Source organism: Gigantopelta aegis, chromosome 9 (genome assembly GCF_016097555.1).
Source record: "Gigantopelta aegis isolate Gae_Host chromosome 9, Gae_host_genome, whole genome shotgun sequence".
NCBI classification, from domain to species: domain Eukaryota; kingdom Metazoa; phylum Mollusca; class Gastropoda; order Neomphalida; family Peltospiridae; genus Gigantopelta; species Gigantopelta aegis.
The window spans coordinates 12,382,608-12,405,460 of record NC_054707.1 but is presented as its reverse complement, the minus strand read 5'-3'; the positions used below and the strand labels follow the sequence as shown (position 1 = coordinate 12,405,460).

General features: G+C 38.1%; 2 protein-coding genes across 3 annotated transcripts in view; one reads left to right on the top strand and one right to left on the bottom strand.

Moving 5' to 3' along the window:
* Nucleotides 1-7,328, bottom strand: part of LOC121381899 (solute carrier family 28 member 3-like) — a 25,180-nt gene extending 17,852 nt beyond the window's left edge. The window contains exons 1-3 of the mRNA XM_041511301.1: nt 7,215-7,328; nt 4,367-4,456; nt 1-91 (exon numbers count right to left, since the gene is read on the bottom strand). The exon at nt 1-91 is cut by the window's left edge and continues 30 nt beyond it. Coding sequence (XP_041367235.1) covers nt 1-91; nt 4,367-4,441 — 166 coding nt within the window. The 5' untranslated portion in view covers nt 4,442-4,456; nt 7,215-7,328. The remainder of the gene's footprint in view (nt 92-4,366; nt 4,457-7,214) is intronic.
* A 175-nt stretch (nt 7,329-7,503) lies between these two features.
* On the top strand, nt 7,504-22,683 carry LOC121381942. 2 transcript variants are annotated; one of them, XM_041511370.1, is made up of 7 exons: nt 7,504-7,570; nt 10,889-11,083; nt 14,268-14,433; nt 16,616-16,923; nt 17,565-17,838; nt 19,977-22,300; nt 22,376-22,683. In XM_041511370.1, exons 2-6 carry the CDS (start codon nt 10,955-10,957, stop codon nt 22,289-22,291), a joined length of 3,192 nt encoding a protein of 1,063 aa, XP_041367304.1. In that variant the 5' UTR covers nt 7,504-7,570; nt 10,889-10,954; the 3' UTR covers nt 22,292-22,300; nt 22,376-22,683. The 2 variants fall into 2 exon arrangements, with proteins under 2 accessions (XP_041367304.1, XP_041367303.1); XM_041511369.1 differs by having other exon boundaries at nt 19,977-22,683.
* The last annotated feature ends 170 nt before the right edge of the window (nt 22,684-22,853 follow it).

Sequence of the window (22,853 nt, the reverse complement as noted above, 5' to 3'; positions counted from 1 at the left end):
CTGATGGAACTTCTTTGTTGTCCATGCAACCATCTGGCTCGGCTTTTTCCGGAAGAAAACACATATCTGTGGTGGCTTCTTCATCTTCCACCTGTCAAGAAAAATAGTGATTTACAGTGAATATGTTCAGTGTACAAGAAATGAAAAAACCCATTGTGTCACTGAGAAAACACAGATTAGGCCCTACCACACAAAGCACTGTTATATTGGGGCAGGATTTAGCTCAGTCAGTTGAGTGCTTGCCTGAGGAGCTTGCGTCGCAGGATCGAACCCCCTCTGTGAATCTTTTCAACTGATTGGGGGTTTTCTCGTTCCAACCAGTGCACCACAAATGGTCAAAGGTCGTGGTATGTGCTTTCCTGTCTGTGGGAATGTGCATATAAAGATCCCTTGCTTAGAATAAAATATATTTATCCTATAACTTGCCCATGATATCCATGTCATAAACCCATGTGATAATTTACTTTATTAACCCGGTTAATAATGGTATGCAAATCTGCAAGGTCTCTAGGTAATTTGTTGCTGTGGATGGGTCATTTGCTTACAAGCCAACAAGGCCTGTATACCTGAGCGTAACGTTTTCAAAGATTTGTTTGAAAAGCATGACGTCAAACTAATTTGTGTTAATCATGATGACGTCATATTACCGATGGCGGCGACTTTAGTACTGTGATTTACTAAATGTTTTATTAAAATGTTATTTTAGGAGTGTTATAGGATAAATAGAATTCGCTACTCGTGTTTTTTAATATGTAAAATATCAACCTCGTCTAGTTAATCGGTATTTGTTACATGATAAGATAAACTTTATTGCACATAGACCAGCCTCGGGGGGCATCGTGATTAGGCCATCAGGCTACAGGCTGGTAGGTACTGGGTTCAGATCCCAGTCGAGACATGGGATTTATAATCCAGATACCGACTCCAAACCCTGAGTGAGTGCTCCACAAGGCTTAATGGGTAGGTGTAAACCACTTGCACCGGCCAGTGATCCATAACTGGTTCAACAAAGGCCATGGTTTGTGCTATCCTGCCTGTGGGAAGAGCAAATAAAAGATCCCTTGCTGCCTGTCGTAAAAGAGTAGCCTATGTGGCAACAGCGGGTTTCCTCTAAAAAACACAGTGTCAGAATGACCATATGTTTGACGTTCAATAGCCAATGATAAGATAAAAAATCAATGTGCTCTACTGGCGTCATTAAATAAAACAAACTTTACTTTTACTTTATAAACATTCCACATTTGGAACACACATTTGTACAAGCATGGCACAGACAAAAAGGATAATAAACTAATTACTGGTTAATCATACTGGTTTACACACTGCACCTGCACAGGCAGGATCATGGTTTTGCATAATAAATGCTACATGTTTAAAAAATAATAATAATAGGGTAGGCAGGTACAAACCATTTTGTTTTGTAAAATGATAACAGGGTTTTTGCAGAAATAAATGTTTGGGTATGGCGCCATGGAATTGAATATTTATGTGTGTGCTGAATGCAATCACATTCAACAGGAGGTATGGGGGGGGGGGGGGGGGTGTCCGGGGTCCTCTTCTAGAATGAAAATGGGTTAGGGTTAAGGTTAAAAAAAAAATCATAATTATGTCAAACGGTTAACTTAAAAAAATAAAATCTGCAAAAAATTTGAGGACCCCATACCCGTTTTGGGGCGAGATGTAGCCCAGTGGTAAAGCATTCGCTTCATGCACAGTCGGTTTGGGATCGATTCCCGTCAGTGGGCCATTTCTCGCTCCAGCCAGTGCACCACGACTGGTATATCAAAAGGCTGTAGTATGTGTTATCCTGTCTGTGGGATGGTGCATATAAAAGATCCCTTGCTGCTAATCGAAAAGAGTAGCCCATGAAGTGGCGACAGCGGGTTTCCTCTTTCTATATCTGTGTGGTCTGTAACCATGTCCGATGTCATATAACCGTAATTTAAATGTGTTGAGTTTGTCGTTAAATAAAACATTTCCTTCCTTACCCGTTTTATCCTCTGGCAGAAAGCCTGGATAAATATTGATTACTACACACCAACAGTGTGACACATTTATATACAGTAATCCCTAATAAGTATTGCTAATTAATCATTTTCCAAATGATTAACAACGGTTGCTAATCAAATAATTAAAAAGAGATTGTCCCTTGTATGGATCCTGAAATTACATATTTTACTCATGTGAGTTTTAGCATGAAACCCCCCCCCCCCACAACAACTTCATGCCTAAGTAGCTTAGGCCATCTTGCACAGAGACACTCCCCCCCCCCCCCAAACACACACACACACACCCTCATGCCTAAGTAGCTTAGGCTATCTTGCACAGACATTCCAACTCACACACTCACCCTCATGCCTAAGTAGCTTAGGCTATTTTTCACAGAGACATCCCCCAACATCCTCATGCCTAAGTAGCTTAGGCTATCTTGCACAGAGACATCCCCCCCCCCCTCCCACACACATCCTCATGCCTCTGTAGCTTAGGCCATCTTGTACAGATACCCCCCCCCCCCCCCCCCCCCACACATTCAGATGATTCTCATGTCTAAGTAGCTTAGGCCATCTTGCACAGAGCCATCCCCCCCCCCTACACACACACCCTCATGCCTAAGTAGCTTAGGCCATCTTGCACAGACACACACACACCCTCATGCATAAGTAGCTTAGGTCATCTTGCACAGACCCCCCCCCCCCCCACACACACACACACACCCCCTCATGCCTAAGTAGCTTAGGCAATCTTGCACAGAGACAAACAGAAAACAGTAATTTATAATCTACCCTACTTTTTGTTTGGGACAGTAACAGGTGAGCATGTTGCACTGCAGTTACCAGTCTTTGACTTCCACATTCTGTCTACACCAATGGTTTACAAGCAGTAAGGTAATCAAGCAGTTAGCCATAAGTAACACACTGTACATATGTATTATACACATAAAATTATTTGTTCTAGTGTACAGTGTGTTACTTTTTTTACTTGACACATACACACACACACTGAAACAGGTCAGAGTTGACAGCTGTTCTGTTCAACTTCTTACTGAAGTAGGTTTGCTGGAACCATGTAAAACATACAAAGTAAACTTTATAACAATAAACACTGTAACACATTTTGGTGGCTTCAGTTTGACTGCCCCCCCCCCCCCCAAAGTACTTATTTACATGACATTTGCTGTTAGAAGTATCTTTGATTATGCAGCTGATAAGAACAAAGGTTACTGGTAGCTTACATGTCATTGATAGCTTCCTACTTGGGTTACTGTCACTGTTAAAATGACTTGAACTTTCAAAGGTAGGCCTATCTGTAGTGTTACATATTGACAAATACTAAATTGAGTAGGAAAAATAATAATAAGCAAACTCAAATACTTCATTGTCTGTCTGTCTTGTCTGTCCTGTCCGTCTGTCTCTCTCTCATTATGCATTATTCATAAAAAAAAATCATGCATGCAATATTCATAAAATACACTAGTGCACATAAAAGCACAAAGTATATACAAGGCCTCTAAAAATTGCAATTTTTTTTTTACCATTTATGTGTCACTCTTGCAAGTTAATGTTGCATCACCCATTTTCCCTCTCCATGTCCCTAATTTTTTTTATTCAGGTGCCCAATTTTATTTATTTTTAATTTCCACTGTGATGCCCTTTTGAATAGTTGGCTCACATGCCCTTTTCACCCAGGGGTGTAGGCTGGGGGGGGGGGGGGGGGGGTGTCGGACGAACACACACCCCTCCGCTAAAGCAAATGGTCCGCTTTCAGAACTAAAACTTACAAATTTATACATATTTCTGGTGGTGCAAAAACAAAATAGAAAAAGGGTCCACTTGGTCCATATTCAACCCCCCCCCCCCCCCCCCCCCCCCCCCCCCGTCCAGATCACGCTACGCCCCTGTCATCCCCACAATAACAATTTCTGGATTCACCCCTGCAATCACAGGATATTAAAGGGACATTCCTGAGTTTGTTGCATTGCAAAATGTTTCAGACTAATAAAACATTTCTACAATTAAACTTACATATTAAATATATTTTCTTGTTTAGAATATCAGTGCCTATATATTCAGTTTCTGGTCATCTTAATATTTGTAAGACGACCAAACTGGATTTTGTCTTCAAATAATTTCGTACGTGTACGAAAACTAAATTTTTAGGAAATAAAATGAAATTTACGCTAGTACAAATATTACAACGATCAGAAACATGTTTAATATACAGCCACTAATATGTTATGCAGAAAAATATATTTGATATGTAATTACAATCGTTAAAAAGTCTCTGTTAGTCGATAACATCTTAAAAATTGCAGCAAACTCAGGAATGTCCCTTTAAAAGCTAGTATTAAAGACTAGTGTGCACCTACCTGAATACTAAGGACGGAATCATCTCGCTGGGCAAACAGTGGCTTCTGCGAATCACTTGTGTTCAGATTTGACATTCTGACAGGCGGGCACTGGAATAAAAAAAAAGTTGGGTTTTTTAACAACACCACTAGAGCACATTGATTTATTAATCATTGGCTATTGGATGTCAAACACTTGGTAATTTTGACATATACGTCTTAGAGAGGAAACCCGCTCCATTTTTCCATTACTGGCAATGGATTTTTTATATGCACAATCCCACAGACAGGAAAGCACATACTACGGCCTTTGACCAGTTGTGGTGCACTGGTTGGAATGAGAAAAAACAACTGAACTGTTGGTGGTGGATCTTATATATTTAGTATATCAGGGCTAGCTCTGCCACTTGTCAAATTTGGCAGATGCAAATTTTATAAATAATTGGCACATATTATTTTAATCTGGCAAACACAAATTGTATAATGACTGATATTTTGTTAGAAAATAACTAGATTTGCATTTTTCTAGACAATAAGTCGAAATGTTCTACTTACCCAGAGCTAGTCCTGTGTATATACATTAGTGGCTATAGCGCTTTTATTAATATCAGTAGGTCCGTAGAATGTTTTAATGCATGTTTGCCTGAGGGCAATCAGTCACATACAACCATTCTGAATGCAAATTTATTTTATGGGTATAATATCCAACTAATTTTCAAACATAAAATTCACAGATAACAGATTAAGACAAAATCATCTTCAGTGAAACCTCTCAAAACAGGACCCTCTATAAACCAGAAATCCCTCAAAACTGGACCCTCTGTAAACCAGACATTTTTCACAGTCCATTTCTAAATATCTGTGCAGAAGAGAACCTCTCTAAATCAGATACCTCTTAAAACAAGACTTTTTATTTGGTCGGTTTAGTGAAGTTTCACTGTACGTATATATTGTACTCTCTAAGTATTATTTTAAATTTTACAGTGTAAAAAAAAAAGTCAGCTTGTAGATACACTTAATGTCTATACCATTACTGTAATCCTATAATTAGTGAGAATTCTTGCAGTAAAAACATTCACACAGCTGTTGCAGATCACCTTATTGTAAACAGGGGATTAATTCCACTAAAATAACTGTTGACCATGACAGGGCAATGTCTGGGCTTTTGTAAGCATTAAACCAACGGTTTGTACTACAGACACACCTAGCTGTGTATACACTGTTCTTGTCCTTGAGATTTGTGTGTGCATGTTGGGTTGTTTTAGAATTTTATTTTAAATGTTGTTATAATAAAGCAGAATCATGATATTAAATTTAAAAGCCGCGATTAATGGCAAAATTAAGATATAAACAGTGGAAAATAGAACAAGCTGGAATAACAATTTATCAAAACAAAGTTATCGTTTTACTATTTAATGTCTAGTCCTTTTTATATTCTTTTTTTTTTCTATTATTTATTCACCTATTTATTTATTTATTATTATTACTATTTTATTTTTGCAAAATGGATTATGATTATATGCATTTTATTATTTTATTTGTACCTGCGCTCTGCTACAATAACCGTTTTATAATAATAATTGGAATAAAATACCAGGTAAACACATGGTTACGATGGTAAATATGCAAAATAACTTACCCAACTGAATAACAATAATAACAAAATAGATGTGTAATTAAATTATCAAATACTCACATGTATACGTATACCTCAGAATAAAATAATTATATGTACTGGTTTTCATTCACAAAATAATGCTATATGCTTCCACATGGAAATATCCTTCCCACGTGCATCAAATATAAGCGCGTGTGGGAGTGCCGAATATCGACCACCGATTGGCTGCATTAGTCCAATCCAAGAAATGAGGTCATGATGTCGGCTTTGTATGCATGCACCAGTGTCGTCAGTAGTGAACAGGAACTAAGCCTAAGTGTATTTGTCAAATGCGCGCAATATTTATATTAGTCATTCATATTACGAGGAATTGGTTGTAAAATAAACAATGTTTGCGTAATGTACACTTTAATTATGACGATCGTCATGTACACAAGCATGATGATATAGTATTGTAAGGATTTTCATTAAGGATTGGCTAACAGACAATGACTATAATTTAAGTCTCCTCACGTTTCTTTAATATATAAAAATATTTAAAAACAAAACAAAACAAAAAACGAACAAAATAATAAAAAATAATAATAATAATTAAATAAAAATTGAAAGGGTGGTTAAACTTTTTATGGGAAATGAGAATACAGTGCCCCCAACTCTGAAGAAATTATATTAGATGCAGTTTATTAACTTAAATTAATTAACACAAACCTATTAGTCCAATGCATCTACCGTCAAAGTCAAATTCAGTTTTATCAGACTACACAATCCTGTCTGTGGTACGGTGCATATAAAAGATCTCTGATGGCAAAATGTAGCGGGTTTTCTCTCTAAGACATATATCTCAAAATTATCAAACGTTTGACATCCAATGGTCGATGATTAATAAATCAATGTGCTCTAGTGGTGTCGTTAAAACAAAACAAACTTTGACTTTAAACTCGATACTCGTACGTCAATGTTGAGGTTTATTTTGATAAACTATAAAGATTATCATTCATCCGCTACACCACACGGTAAAAGTAGAAACCTCTACCTGCTCAGCAAACTTTCTTTTCATATTACTCAATATATTTCACGGGTTAGCATGAGTCGACCCCCCCCCCCCCGTCCCATAAACTTTCGTTGTCATAAAATTAAATAATAATATAGACCCACACACCCGCTAAAAATTTCTGCGCCTTTTTTTTTTATTAGACAAATAGTAAATAACTAAATATTATTCCATTAATTTTAAATATTTAAATATATTACCTGGAGTACGGCAGTAGCAGATATATCAGGTTAACTGGAATCGTCAAATAAAAAAAAATTCTAAGTGTCAGTGTTAGCCGATCTTTCTGTGTGTGGACTTAAAGACGAACGAACAGCGTTGTGACACTGTGTTATGTTTCCTGGTTAAACTTGGCGCCAAATATGTTGATACGCGAACAATGGTAAAAACATGACAAGGTGGGCGGTACACAGTCGTATTCGGAGAACCTCGTGAAGTGGGCCGAAGATATCCGAATGATGTCGATGAACCCCGTAATTGGTCGAGGTATTCCGATAGGGGTTTTCCCACTGTTGGCACGCAAGTTATTTTCAGGCCAGAAAATGCATCGCTTTGAGTAAGTAACGTTTTCATTTATATTAAGATATGTCGCGTTAATAGATAAAACTAATTTCTTCTAATTTTTTAAGTATTCTTTTAAAACGTACAGCAAATCAGTAAACGTTTTAGATTGATATAAGCCTGATTTACGTTTTGTGACATGACGTAGCCGTAGGCCTATCCCAACCACTGTACCAGCCACGAGGAATCAGGAAGCAGAAAAGTAACTTTTAAATTTACTCGTCAGCATCATATAAAGTAATAGACCCTAGCTTTTAAACACTACGGCGTATTGGGGTGTTTTTGTTTACTATTAGAGCAGTTTTTGATAATTAAAATCAGGCATTACTTAGATTTTATTGTTTAGATTATCAATTTTTGTATATCTAAATTGTTTCTGCCAAATTCTGGTTATCCTGCCTCTGATTCCTGGTGTGTTTAATACAACAAAATGCTTTCTTTTCTCTTTTTTTAATAATGCACATACCTCTGAGAAGTAACAGTTATGGACAGGACCTCTAGTCTATTTTCTAAGGATATTTCCCCGTTTCAACATCAAAGACTCATGTTTTAGTCTGTTGTAACTATCCAAATGTGTTACACTGTTAAACAAACTTAGTGTCCATTTTCTGGGTTAAACCTAAGGTCTGTGATCGTAACACTGGTAGCTTGATTAGGCAGTAATAATATTACTTATAATAATGAACATTTACAAAGAACAATAGAGTAATTAATTCATTTCAGCTTATTTTCTTGCTTTTATCCAATTTAGTTTCAAGCACACTGTCCTGCATGGGCACACACCTCGGCTACCTGGGCTGTCTGTTCAGGATAGAGGGTTAGTGGTTACTAGCAGTCACCAGGAATAGTTTATTAGAGACAGAGAGTATTTCAATGAACGATACTTCTGCTCTGGTCAATTGTTTAAGGATATTTTGCCATTTTAACATCACAGACTTATGTTTCACTTTTGTAACTTTATCCAAATGTGTCACAGGTTTGTAGATTAACCAAACTTAGCACCCATTTTGATGAGTTGAATCTATAGCTCTGCAACTTTAATGTTGATTATTAGTCTGGTGGCTTAATTAGGTAGTAATAATAATAATGATGATGATGATGATAATATTTGTCTTATGCTGTGATGGGTTAAAGTTCACAGTAGTGATCTCTCCAATATTCTACGTGAGAAAATATGAGAGAGAACTTTTGTGATCTAATTAAGATAGGCCCATAGGAGGTGGGCGGGCTCTGCCCAGCTACTGATGACAAAAATGTACAGATCTTCCGAGTGTTTGAAATAAACACTTGTCCGTTTGTCTCGACAAGTGGAAATCTGCTCAGACAAGCAAAATGTACTTCTATAGTTGTCCCGTGGACAAGTAAAAATATTCAGTTCATTTTCATTTTGAGCAATCAAAACCATTGTTCTTGTGCTTGAATAAAACTAACCACTTATTTGGATGAGTATAAATATTGGCAGACAAGTAGATTTCTACATGTACTTGTCCGGTGGACTAGTGAACATTTCTGCTTATTTCTATCACTGCCCCCACCCCCCGCCATATTAATAAGAATAATGAACATTTACAAAGAACGATTAAGAGAACCTGCTTTCTCATTGTGAACTCGGCCGTAATTCATTCATTTCAACCTATTTCCATGCTTATATATAATTCAGATTCAAGCACACTGTCCTGGGCACACACCTCAGCTATCAAGGCTGTGTGTCCAGGACTCAGGGTTAGTTGTTAGTCACCAGGAATAGTTTATCACAGACTCAGAGTATTTCATTGAATAATACCTCTGCGTCATAATTAGTGTGCTTGCATATGTTTCCAGTGCATCATTACCAGCAAACACTACAGTAAATTAATTGTATAGGATCAACAAATTCTATTAATTGATAAGTAATGGTTGTAAACTTGTGGTAAACGAAGTTGATGAATTAGTATTTACACAACTGTTCTGGTCACTTGAGTAGTAAACCAGACAGCATAAAGACATGTTGCCATTACTATAGTCCATCCCATCCTCCAGCAAAAATGTAGGTTTTTTGTAAATAATTTCAGTTTGGTTTGACATAAAAACTTCTTTTTTTTTTTCTTTTTTTTTTTTTGGGGGGGGGGGGGGGGGGGGGGGGATAAAGTGCGAAAGAGTGCATGTTTGTGTTGGATGGGGTGGGGGTAGGGTGCATATGTTTCCTTATGTGACTGCTATTAACACAAATTTGCTAAGAGCAAAACTGCATATATGATTGAACCTAGATCTAGTTGTTGCTTTGGACCCTCGATTTCAGTCAGCCCCCACCCCACCCCACCCCCCATGTCTACTTGCTTCCGCTGTGCTTGTGTATACCAATCAAGGCTTGAAACATGTTTAAGTATTGTCTGTTATTTCTTTTATGTTTATCGTGGTATGAATAACAAAAATTCATCCGCAAACTGTGAATCGGCAATAGCATTCTCACATAAGATTACAGATTTTTTTTTTCACACCCTGATGAACATAAAACAAACAGACAATACTTATAATTAAATTTGAAACATACTTACTAATAATAACATTAAAAGTTCATATTTTATTTTTTAATTTTATTTTTGTTAAATAAATACTCAGTAAGACAAATTACCACTATAAAATGATGTCATCAGGTCATCCCTGACAACATAATTTTTATATTCATCGAGAAATTAACAGACTCCCGTTGCTATGGCTGGATCAATGGGATGACATTATATTGTATTGTAATGAACGTAATGGAAATTTAATTGTGTATTTTTAATAACAGGCCAAAAGAAATATGTCCTACTTAAAAAAAAAAAACATGGCCTGCTGGAAATGAGACAGCTCATGGGGTAAGGGGATGGTTTGGATTAGTACATAGAAAATTAGGCCCTCTGGGATGTAATTAGAGCATTGTGGAGTTAAAATATAACAGAATCACGAGCTAAATAACAGATGAGATAACCGTACATACACTAGTATATAACAGAATCACAAGCTAAATAACAGATGAGATAACCATACATACACCTCTTGAAAGAAATAACCTGCGATTTCAGGCCTCTAGATTTGAGTAATCTATTTTATGTTTACGTAAAATTTAGAGCACCATTTACTTGGATATTACACAAAATGGAAATCGGTTACCTGGATTTATTTCTGCGTAACCGATGAATGGGTCACACAGATTTTCAGTTCTCAGAGGCATGTATTCCTGTATTTTTGTCTATCGGCAGAACAGCCAGGCCTCTGAGAATTGCAAGAAAAATAATTTAATCCATGAGTTGCTCACACAAGTGTGATTTTTATGGAACTCTTATTTTTCTAGTTGACAGGTCAAGAGATGAGTTGAGCAGGAACGTAACTGAAAAGCCCACCATCTTCACCTGACACTATGGAATATCAGCATTTGAACCACTTGTCTCTGAGTGAACGCCTCTACCACAGAATCAAGGCTCGGTTTGCGGAACTTGTTGATCCAAGACATTTACTGTTGCATCTCACTCTGTCTATAGCCGATGAGGTCAGTTTAGTGGGTTTTCTTCTTATTAGAGGGGGGGGGGGGGGGGGGGGGGGGGGGGGGGGGGGGGAGTTTGGGATCGATCCCCATCAGTGGGCCCATTGGGCTATTTCTCGCTCCAGCCAGTGGACTATGACTGGTACATCAAAGGCCATGGTATGTGCTATCCTGTCTGTGGGATGGTGCATATAAAAGATCCCTTGCTGCTAATCGAAAAGTGTAGCCCATGAAGTGGCAACAGCAGGTTTCTTCCCTCAATATCTGTGTGGTCCTTAAAGGAATGCTAAAGCAAGGCTTTTGGACTGGTATGCATATTCAACGATACACAATGCACATTATTGCTTAATATCAACAAGTATAATTGTATAGTTAATTAATAAAACGGTTAAATGTGACAGCTATTATATATAACGGGCACAGCCATTTTGTACCATCCCGGTGAATACACCCTCTGGCAAGCTGGTGGTTACATAATACCTAACGTGTCACGTCAGGAATTAGTCTTCGAACTGAAGAAACAAAACATACCTGATTTTTGCAGATGCATCGCAATGTTCTGTAATAATATCCATCCCAGTAACACAGCAATCAATACAAAATAAACCACCATTGCCAAAGTGTTGAAATAACTATATTATGTTTTATATATAAATTAACCCACGTACTGAAATAATAGTCGGGAGTGTTTTAATGGACTTTACCAGCCGTCCTGCTTTATTACTGTAAGTAATTCTATAAAACCTTTGATTAAGTAGACTTTCCCATCAAAAATCACAAAACTGACCAATTACATAGTCCCAAAGAAAAGAAAATTATCACTTGGGTATCGTGAGTGGTCTTTTTTGCTCGAACATATCCTACCAATAGGCCTAATAATATGCATTTTTTCTTTGGATTTTTTTAAAGAAAAAAATATTATAACTATATTTCGTTATATTGATGCAAATTGAAATATAAATAGTTTATTATACTATCAAGTCATTTATGTTGTTTTACAAGTCAGGTTGATGAAAGCGAAGCGCCTTGTCGTAAATTAGAGCGTTTGTTTACACTGTGCATAATAGAGAAGTTGGACGGAGCTGACGTCACTTCGCCCCAAACTATACCACCGGACATCATAAAAACAAAACAAAATGGCTGCCCCCAGTTAGCAGGAATAATCATGGTTTTTATTCACTCTAAAATTACGCGTTTTTCATTTGTTAAAGTGTCAGTATGTGTTGGTGGTCTGGGTATGCATCTTTCCAACACATAAGGCTGCTGTTGGAGTTTAGTCTACCTTTAACCATATGTCCGACGCCATATAACCGTAAATAAAATGTGTTGAGTGCATCATTAAATAAAACATTTCCTTCCTTCCTTCCCCTATCGGTCCAACCAGAGGGGACTATAGGTTTCATCTCTGTCCGTCTGTCTGTCTGTCTGTCTATCTTTGTGCCCCACATATAGTTTTCAGGCTTTTGTTTTCATGATGCCTCGAGATATTGAGTTGAAATTTTGTGTATTGTTTATTATATACTATTACAGATCATGTTTGACCTTCTTGACAATTTACCCATTTTTGACAGATTTATGGCCCTTGAACTTAGGAGATATGCAGATTTGTTTTCCTGACTTTTTTTTCAGTTCCTGAAGATATTGAGATGATATTTTGTATATAGCTTTATCATGTACTATTACAGATCGAGTTTAAAAGGGATAGACCCTAGTTTTAACCTGTGAAAATTAACACTAAGTTTAGTTAATCTACAAACCTGTAACACATTTGGATAAAGGAAAGGAAATGTTTTATTTAACGACACACTCAACTCATTATATTTACGGTTATATGGCGTCAGACATATGGTTAAGGACCACACAGATATTGAGAGAGGAAACCCGCAGTCACCACTCCATGGGCTACTCTTTCTATTAGCAGCAAAGGATCTTTTATATGCACTATCCCACAGACAGGGTAGTACATACCACAGCCTTTGATATACCAGTTGTGGTGTACTGGCTGGAACAAGAAATAGCCCAATGGGCCCACCGATGGGGATTGATCCCACACCGACCGCGTATCGAGCGAGTGCTTATACCACTGGGCCACGTCCCGCCCCACACATTTGGATAAAGTTACAATAGAGTGAAACATGAGTCTGTGATTTTGAAATGGTGAAATACCCTCTAAAAATAGACTAAAACTCAAATCCATAGCTGTTACTTCCCAGACACATGTTCTTTTTAAAAATATGAGAAATGCACCCCCATTTGAAAAACACTAAAAGAATTTAAATATATTGTGATAAATTATGAGTTACACTTTCCAGAGTTGGAGGGTATCAGTGTGCAGCAATCTAATTAAAATTAGCTCCACTATTACATGTGGATCAAAAGACAGCCAGTTGGAGCTCATGTCCACCAATCAAAACCTTACTTGCAGAATCATGCCAGTGATTTAAAAATAATTTGAAAACATTCCGAATTATTCTGAGGGTATACGACATGTTTCGTGTGAATTACGAATGCCTTAAAACATGTTTTATTTTATAAAATAAATAATTTGTACTGTAAAACTGAAGACTGATTTAGTTTTTTTTAATTTTATAAATAAATAAATAATTTTTAATGTAAAATTGAAGACTGATAACCCTCCCCGTACGTATTGGTATGATTCGCTGTACTGCGGCCACTAAAATAGACTCGCCCGATATTTTTAGAATTTGTATGCTCCCAAATAACGTTATAAAAGGCGAAGTGTGATTGGTCAATATTTAAATTATTATTTACAGACGAAATGTTACCTGGACATTGGGGACTACGCAGTGTTGTTAATTTTAAATCACTGGCATGATTCTGCAAGTAAGGTTTTGATTGGTGGACATGAGCTCCAACTGGCTGTCTTTAGATCCACATGTAATAGTGGAGATAATTTTAATTAGATTGCAGTGTGCAGCTACATAATGTTGCAAAAGAATCACCACACACTTTCATATGGACTACAAATAATATTGTGGGTACAATGATTGAAATACATAGTGAAAACGTTTCAGGCAAGCTCATTTATATTTCTCTCATTTTTGCCCGAATTTGAGGATTTGCTCCAGCAATGGTGCACCATCCCCCACCCCCACTCGAACTCGGTTCATAAGCTTATGTTCATAATTTTACTATAAACTTTTAATGTTTGTTTGTAATGAACTTTCAGGAAGAAGTGTTGGCACATCAGAAGACTGACGGCCAACAGAATGCTGCAGCATTTCTCCTGACAAAGATCTATCGCTACTGTGACTGGTTTGACTGTCTACTAAAGGCGCTGAGACACCCCGAGGTCGGGCTCGGGTATCTAGCAGACGAGTTTGAGCAATTAAGAGGTATGTGCTAATTAGGTCAAGTTTGATTTGTTTTACAACACCACTAGAGCACATTGTTGGTTGGTTTTGTTTAACGACACTGCTAGAGCATATTGTTGGTTGGTTTGTTGGTTGGTTTTGTTTAACGACACCACTAGAGCATATTGTTGGTTGTTTGGTTTTGTTTAATGACACCACTAGAGCATATTGTTCATTGCTTTGTTGGTTGGTTTTGTTTAATGACACCACTAGAGCATATTGTTGTTGGTTTGTTGATTTGTTTTGATTAACAACATAACTAGAGAAAATTGTTGGTTGGTTTGTTGATTTGTTCTGTTTAACAACACCACTAGAGCATATTGTTGGTTGGTTTTGTTTAACGACACCACTAGAGCATATTGTTGGTTGCTTTGTTGGTTGGCTTTGATTAATGAAACCACTAGAGCATATTGTTGGTTGGTTTTGTTTAACAACACTACTAGAGCATATTGTTGGTTAGTTTGTTGGTTGGTTTTGATTAATGACACCACTAGAGCATATTGTTGGTTGGTTTGTTGGTTTGCTTTAAAGACACCACTAGAGCATATTGTTGGTTGGTTTGTTGGTTTGTTTTGATTAACAATACCACTAGAGCATATTGTTGGTTGGTTGGTTTTGTTTAATGACACCGCTAGAGCATATTGTTCATTGGTTTGTTGGTTGGTATTGTTTAACGACACCACTAGAACATATTGTTGGTTTGTTTTGATTAACAACATCACTAGAGCACATTGTTGGTTGGTTTGTTGATTTGTTCTGTTTAACGACACCACTTGAGCATATTGTTTGTTTGTTGGTTGGTTTTGTTTAACGACACCACTTGAGCATATTGTTGGTTGGTTTGTTGGTTGGTTTTGTTTAACGACACCACTAGAGCACATTGTTGGTTAGTTTGTTGGTTGGTTTTAATTAACGCCACCACTAGAGCATATTGTTTGTTGGTTTGTTCTGTTTAACAACACCACTTGAGCATATTGTTTGTTTGTTGGTTGGTTTTGTTTAACGACACCACTTGAGCATATTGTTGGTTGGTTTGTTGGTTGGTTTTGTTTAACGACACCACTAGAGCACATTGTTGGTTAGTTTGTTGGTTGGTTTTAATTAACGCCACCATTAGAGCACATTGTTGGTTGGTTTGTTTATTTGTTTTAACGACACCACTAGAGCATATTGTTGGTTAGTTTGTTTTGATTAATGACACCACTAGAGCATATTGTTGGTTTGTTGATTGCTTTGTTTAACGACACCGCTAGAGCATATTGTTGGTTTATTTTGATTAACAACACCACTAGAGCATATTGTTGGTTTGTTGATTTGCTTTGTTTAACGACACCACTAGAGCATATTGTTGGTTTGTTTAACAACACCACTAGAGCACATTGTTGGTTGGTGTGTTTTGATTAATGACACCACTAGAGCATATTGATTTATTAATCATCATAGAGAGAAAGAGGCTATTCTTATCAATAAAGCAGTAAGGGATGTTTTATATGCACTTTCTCATAGAGAGGACAGTACATACCATGACCTTTGATATACCAGTTGTGTGGCATTAATTAGTTGGGATGGGGGAAAACCCAGGTCCATAGGGGACTATCGATCCTGCAACCCATCGAACCTCAGGTGAGTGGTCTACCACTGGACACCTGGACCTCACATCTAAGACAAACTGGACAATCCTTGTCATTATTTTATACCCAATAAACCTGTACCAATTAAACAATGTGTTGAGATGTCTGTAAATAAACGTTTCATTTCTTTCTTTTAGAGCTATGTATAATAAGCGTAAACTCGATGCACGGTCGGTGTGGGATCGATCCCCGTCGGTGGTCCCATTGGGCTATTTCTCATTTCAGCCAGTGCACCATGACTGGTATATCAAAGGCTGTGGTATGTACTACCCTGTCTGTGGGATTGTGCATGAAGTGGCGACAGCAGGTTTCCTCCCTCAATATCTGTGTGGTCCTTAACCATTTGTCTCACGCCATAAAACTGTTGAGTGCGTCATTAAATAAAACATTTTTTTCTTTCTTTTTGTTTCTATGTATAATATACATGCCTTGGTACAAATATTATCAAGTAAACATCCTCATGCCTCTCCAGTTTTGCCTTCTGATAATTCTTTAATTATTTGGTTGTTAATTACACTAATCTCTCTTTGCAGCGGAAGTTTTAGTTTTGGTTGACATAAACCAAGTAACCTTTGCTAATCCTGATCGTACGGACACAACCCTGTCATGCGAGGAACCGATGGAAGTGGATTCTGACTGCCCACCATCACAGCAAGAAATGTCCCCTCCAACTCCTGATAAAATGCGTTCTTATCACCAACTCTACAACAGCCAGCAGATGGACATTAACACATATAACGGTCATAAACTGGCTGCATTTAAAAATGTGGTAAAGATATTATTCACTGATTTGGTGCAACATCCTGGCCAGATCCCTGAAATGCTGGATCACCTGAAGCAGGTAAGATTGCTTTTTATATGAGAACATTTTTGTTTTTTGAGGGTTTTTTTGTCTTCAAAGTAACCATGATGAATTCTGGACAGAGATGGGCCAATTGGGCTATTTCTCGTTCCAGCTAGTGCACCACAACTGGTATATCAACAGCCGTGGTATGTACTGCCCTGTCTGTGGGATGGTGCATATAAAAGATCCCTTACTGCTAATTTAAAAGAGTAGTCCATGAAGTGGCGACAGTGGGTTTGCTCATTCAATATCTGTGTGGTCCTTAACCATATGTCTGACGCCATATAACCGTAAATAAAATATGTTGAGTGCGTCGTTAAATAAAACATTTATTTTTTTCTGGACAAAGAATGAGTTTTAAATCCTCTCCTAGGAGTGTCAGTGTAGTTTGACATCAGAAGGATGCCTTGGGTTGAATAGATGATAATGGGTAACATGTTTCTATGATTTTGTCAACATGCTGTGGGAAGTGACGTGAAATACAATAGCCTGGAATTTCAAATACTATCATAACAATGCTATTCAGTTTTTGGGTGGGGTTTTTTCAAAATATGATAATTAAATAGTAATTAATTATCCTTGATGTATGCTTAAGAATTATTCAATTTTAATGGAAAGTCTCATAATTATTTTTGCAGATATCCCAAGTTACTTTTGCTGGAGCGCAGTATGGATGCCTGGAACTTCTGCTGAGATTTGACAGTCTCAGCACTCTGCAGGTCTTTGAAGAATACTACAAAGGGGGAGCACTCCAAGATGCTTTAGAAAAAGACATCTTGTCAGCAGACCAGACAACAAAGTTAGTGATGTCTGCCAAGGAGTATGGGTTGACAATCAAGTCGATGCATATTCACGTCTCCATAAGAGAAGAGGAGTTCACAGAGTGCGCCAGATATCTCAGATCTGTGCAAGGTGATTTTCAAATTTGCATCTCGTTAATAGAGTTTAGCCAGGGCTGCTAGATTGTGGTAGCCACGCTCCCATGGCTAGTGATATTCTATGTTGGGCTGGTAAATAACTACAGTGAAACTCCCCTATTAAGACCACCTGTGGGACTTATGAAAATTGGTCTTAATAGTGGGGTGGTCCTATTACCGAATTACTAACATTTAGAAGGTTTTTAAAATTTTAATTGTGTTGTGTATAAAGTGATAAAAAAACCCAACAACAACTTTTTGTTTCAAAGTCAATTCACAGCGTGATTTACCCTTTTTGGGGGTTCCCATTTCAAACGTTGATATTACCTCTGCCGATATAACGGAAGAAATACGGCATTCGTAGTGTTTACCATTTACCTCACTTCGACAGGGTCAAATAAAAAAAACCCCACAACTCACTTTGTGGCCTCAGTCATTACACATCTCAATAACGGATAACAACACTTCTTTTGTTTCCTAGTGAATTATCGGTAAATTTATTCTATTGTGTCCTACTTCTCATTAACACATTTTATTAGACTCGGTAGATTTAGGCTGTATCTTCAAACAACAGGTACATAAGCATTAAACACGTGTCATGCCGACTTCTGACCTGTATCGTTTCTTTCAACATCAAACGTGATTATATCGACTTTCCGCTGGAATGGCTATTGTATAGACAGTTTATTGGTTACAATGCTATTTAATTGACACGTGGAACGCCTGTTCTCGTAATCCGAATGAGTGTCGGCTCTAGAGTCTGATGACTGGCTTGCAGCCAATCAGCGCGTTACATCGCTTCATTAATATTAATCAGTTGACAATGTTTTCTGGAAACTAAAAGTTGGTTATGTGAACAGATTGCGATGGGCGGTTTTTCAACGACTTAAACGTGTATCTCTCGTTAACAGTTTTAATTCATTTCAAAAGACAGAACATTGGTGTTTACTTTACTTCCTGTTACCTGTTCCAGTCTCGGTTAAAACAAAGCAAGCATTAAATTTATATCAGTTATTGTTGAACAGCCTTGGGAATGAACAAATATGAGATATTGATATCGTAACTTGGTCGCACTGGCGGGGTCGAAATATACGCAAAACGACGATCGGGACTGACTTTACTGGTCGTAATCCGCAATAGCGGGGTGGTCTGAATACCGGGAATATTTACTATTAAATATGAAGGAAATATTCCGGTCTTCTAAAAAGTGGTCTGTTTAGTGGGGTGGTCTTAGAATTGGGGTGGTCGTTAGGTGGGGTTTCACTGTACTATTGCCATGCCCGACTGGTAGTTAAGTTTTTCACTCAAATGTTGCAGTTAAGTCTATTTTGTAAATATGAATATCCTACCCCCACCCCATCCCCTAATGTTAGTGTTTTTAAGCCCTGTCTCCCTCTTTAGGTGACATATCTGATTATTATTATTTAGTAAAACTGAATTAACTTAAAGTAAAGTTATGGCTAGTGAATTTTTAATTGTGGCTAGTAAATGTTTTAAATCACTGATCCCATGGCTAGTGGTTTTTATAAAAATTCTAGAAGCCCTGGAAAGGTTTAGCTTTTCAACATTTGCTGGTACTTCTACGCATTTGTTTGAAAGCATGTAGCTAGACTGAGTTTGTCAAAGCTGTATTAAAGCTAGTGCTCAAGTTTTAGGAGAGCCTGAGAGCCCAGCACTTGCCAACTTGACATGGACTCTCTGAATTTTACTGCATTTGAGTCCGATGGTTAGTGATGTCACATTGATAAGATATCAGTTATGATGAAAATTGATTGGTTGCATTCTATAATGTGATGATCTATTATAAAATTCCATAATCAGTTGTCGTGGAAACTGAGAACTGAACTGGTTCCTACAGTTTAGATGATGAAATTAATATAAATATTTTGGGGTTTGCATTTGTTGTGTCTTTGTAAAGTATATATTAGTATACTGATGGAAAGAAATAAAGGATCACACAGATAGCAACAAGAAATAATGACTACATCAAAAATCAATTCATATTGTCAGAAGTTGACTGGGAACATACAGGCAGTACATTCAACACAAGACATTCAATCCCACATTACAACTTGGTATGAAATACAGACATTATGACACTAGTAGTGAATTAAATTTGGTTATGTTTTGTAGATTCCACTCCAAGAAGACATTTTGTAGAAGCCATTGCCTACCCGCTGTCCTGTGATGGTAGTATGCACTGTGACCCATTGGAAAGTCAACACAGTTGGCCACCGGTCTATCAGAATCTGCTCCACGATGCCTTGGCTCTGACTCCCTATCCTCTTGGCAACATGCCAGAAATTGTGAAGTGCTTGGAAGTAGCTGACCTTGTCAAACATGTACTTTGGTTTATTCAAAGACATTTTAAGCTAGAAGGTGCACTGTTGACTGATGTGCAAAATATTTTGTTTGTCATGTTAAGCCATGGTGGAGATATTGTATCCATGTATTCTGAAGCTGATGTCACAAGAATAGGGGGAAGTGTACCCATAGAATTACCAGAGTCCAGATACCAGGTTACTACTGATTTACAGAAGTTGCTTCATACAGGAATTCTGAAACCTGTAGCAGATATGGAGAATGCTTACACATTTTCTAGCACACTTCTCATGGACTATATCGCACACACGGACTTCAATTCATTTCAGAAACTGCCTATCACTTCTGGTGGCTACCATCATATATTTCATGCTCACAGTCTTCTTAATGAAGAAAACCTGCACTCTGATATCTGGATGTTGTCACTAGCAGAGTCCAAGCCCTTACAACAGCTGGACTTGGTCACACTGGCTGTGTCATGGGGCAGACAGCACTCGAGTTCTCAAGCAGTGAACTTTGTGCAAGATGTACTGAAGTTTAATGTACTAGATTTGCGTGATGAACATGTGGTAAGAGCCATGAGACATTTGAGGAAAGATCTGAAAATGCTGCAGTCACTTCAGGTTAAAATCTGTTCTGCAGACACTGCCGACACTGTCAGCAATATTGTCAATGAACTGGTACAGGTATCACCAAAGCAGGTTGTCAGTTTAGCAGTAAAAGTTTCTGACCTCTCTGTGATCGAATTTGATGCCATTTTGAGGGTCCTTTATGTGTTTGATCTTGGACCAAGCACACGAATGGACAAAGAGAAGGAAAATAATTTTCGGTCAAATCAGAGTCTGTTTCTTAAGAAGACTGGAGATCGGGCAGATGCAAGTCCATCATTTCATTTTGACTTTTCTCACATGTCACTGGGAACAGAGAAAGTTAACAAACTTTGCCTTTATTTGCCAGGTATGCAGCACATAAGTAAATACATCTTCAATCATGCAAAGCTCAACAGAAAAAGTACCATACATTTGTTGTCAGTTATGGACCCTGCTGTTGTGAAAGGCCTCTCTTTGACCCACTGCCCACTGGACATGCTATCTGGACCACTTGGTCTATCGAAACTGGCAAAGTTGGAATATCTAGACCTCGAAAATACAAGCATGGAAGATGGTGGCGTGCATGCTTTGGAACAAGACCTAAAAGGTCTACATAACCTGAAAGAGCTCAATGTTGGATGCAACAACATCAGCCTTGTGGGGTTGCTTCAGCTGTCCTCAATGCTCCTAGAAAAGAAGAATCTGTTTGCTCTTCGAGTCCATGGCAATCAATTTGGAGTGGCTGCAGGCCCCATCCTTGGAGTCCTTCTCTCCAAGATACCAACATTGGAGGTCCTCAGTGTGTGGGGCTGTGACCTCCAGGATGATGGTATGGCCCAGTTGGCCACATTCTTTCCTCTGCAGACTGGGCTGAAACGACTTTCACTTCGAGATAACAACATCCAGGGAAGCACTTCCATCCAGGTATTTGAGAGTCTGGCAAAATGTCACTCCCTTCACTTTCTTGATTACAATAACAACACACTCATTCCACAGGATGAAGAAGCTGAACCAGAAGCTATTTCTAAGGCTGTTCTCAAAACTCTCACAGGGTCAGAATTTTGGGACTATCTCAGCTTCTGGAACTGCAATCTTAGCCAGTCGACCATCTTTGATGACTCCACCCAGCTGAAGAGTCTTCACACAGTTACCCATTTATGCCTGCAGACAAACCAGATTGATGATATTATGGCCAAGAAGCTGAGTGCATACTTTCAGGACTCAAAGTACTTGCAGCATGTGAATTTGCGAGAGAATCAGATTGGGGATTCAGGTGCTGTTCTCTTGGCGTCTGCTTTGGCTGGCCACAAACATCTGAGGGAGCTGTGGATGGACTGGAATATGTTTGGGTACACCGGCGCAGACAGGCTAATAGAGCTTGCTTTAAGCCTTCCCAGCCTGGAGGACTGCAATCTGTCTTCAAGTTATCAACTGGCTCCACCAGAGAAACATCACCTGCTCAGGAAGGTGGGAGTGGTGGTCATCTTCGATGAGGTGTTTGAAGCACGACGAGACAAGCTGATAGTTCTCTTGTAATAAAGACAGGCTGATCGTTCTTTTGTAAAGACAGGCTGATAGTTCTTTTGTAAAGACAGGCTGATAGTTCTTTTGTAAAGACAGGCTGATAGTTCTTTTGTAAAGACAGGCTGATAGTTCTCTTGTAATAAAGACAAGCTGACTCTGGCGGCAATTGCAGTAGTGTGATGTGAATTGGCAAGGTTTTGTTGCTGCTGGATAAACATTGTTGCTGTCTGTTGAGTTTGGTTGGTTTTTAATATGCTGGGCCATGGACTAATAAGGCTCAAAACTTCCATTTTGCCTTTGGCAAAAACCTTTCAGAATTGCTGAAGATAACAAATTCTTAAATTGGAGCCCTGAGAATGAAAGCACAGCCTGTGTATTGATCTGAATTAAAACCTGTTAGTACTTTGTTTAAATTGGATTAACCTGAGAATAACTAGCTGGCACAGCCTGTGTATTGATGAATTAAAACCTGTTAGTACTTTGTTTTACATGGCTTGACATTAACACATACTTGGATAACTAGCTGGGACGAGTACTTTGTTTTACATGGCTTGACATTAACACATACTTGGAT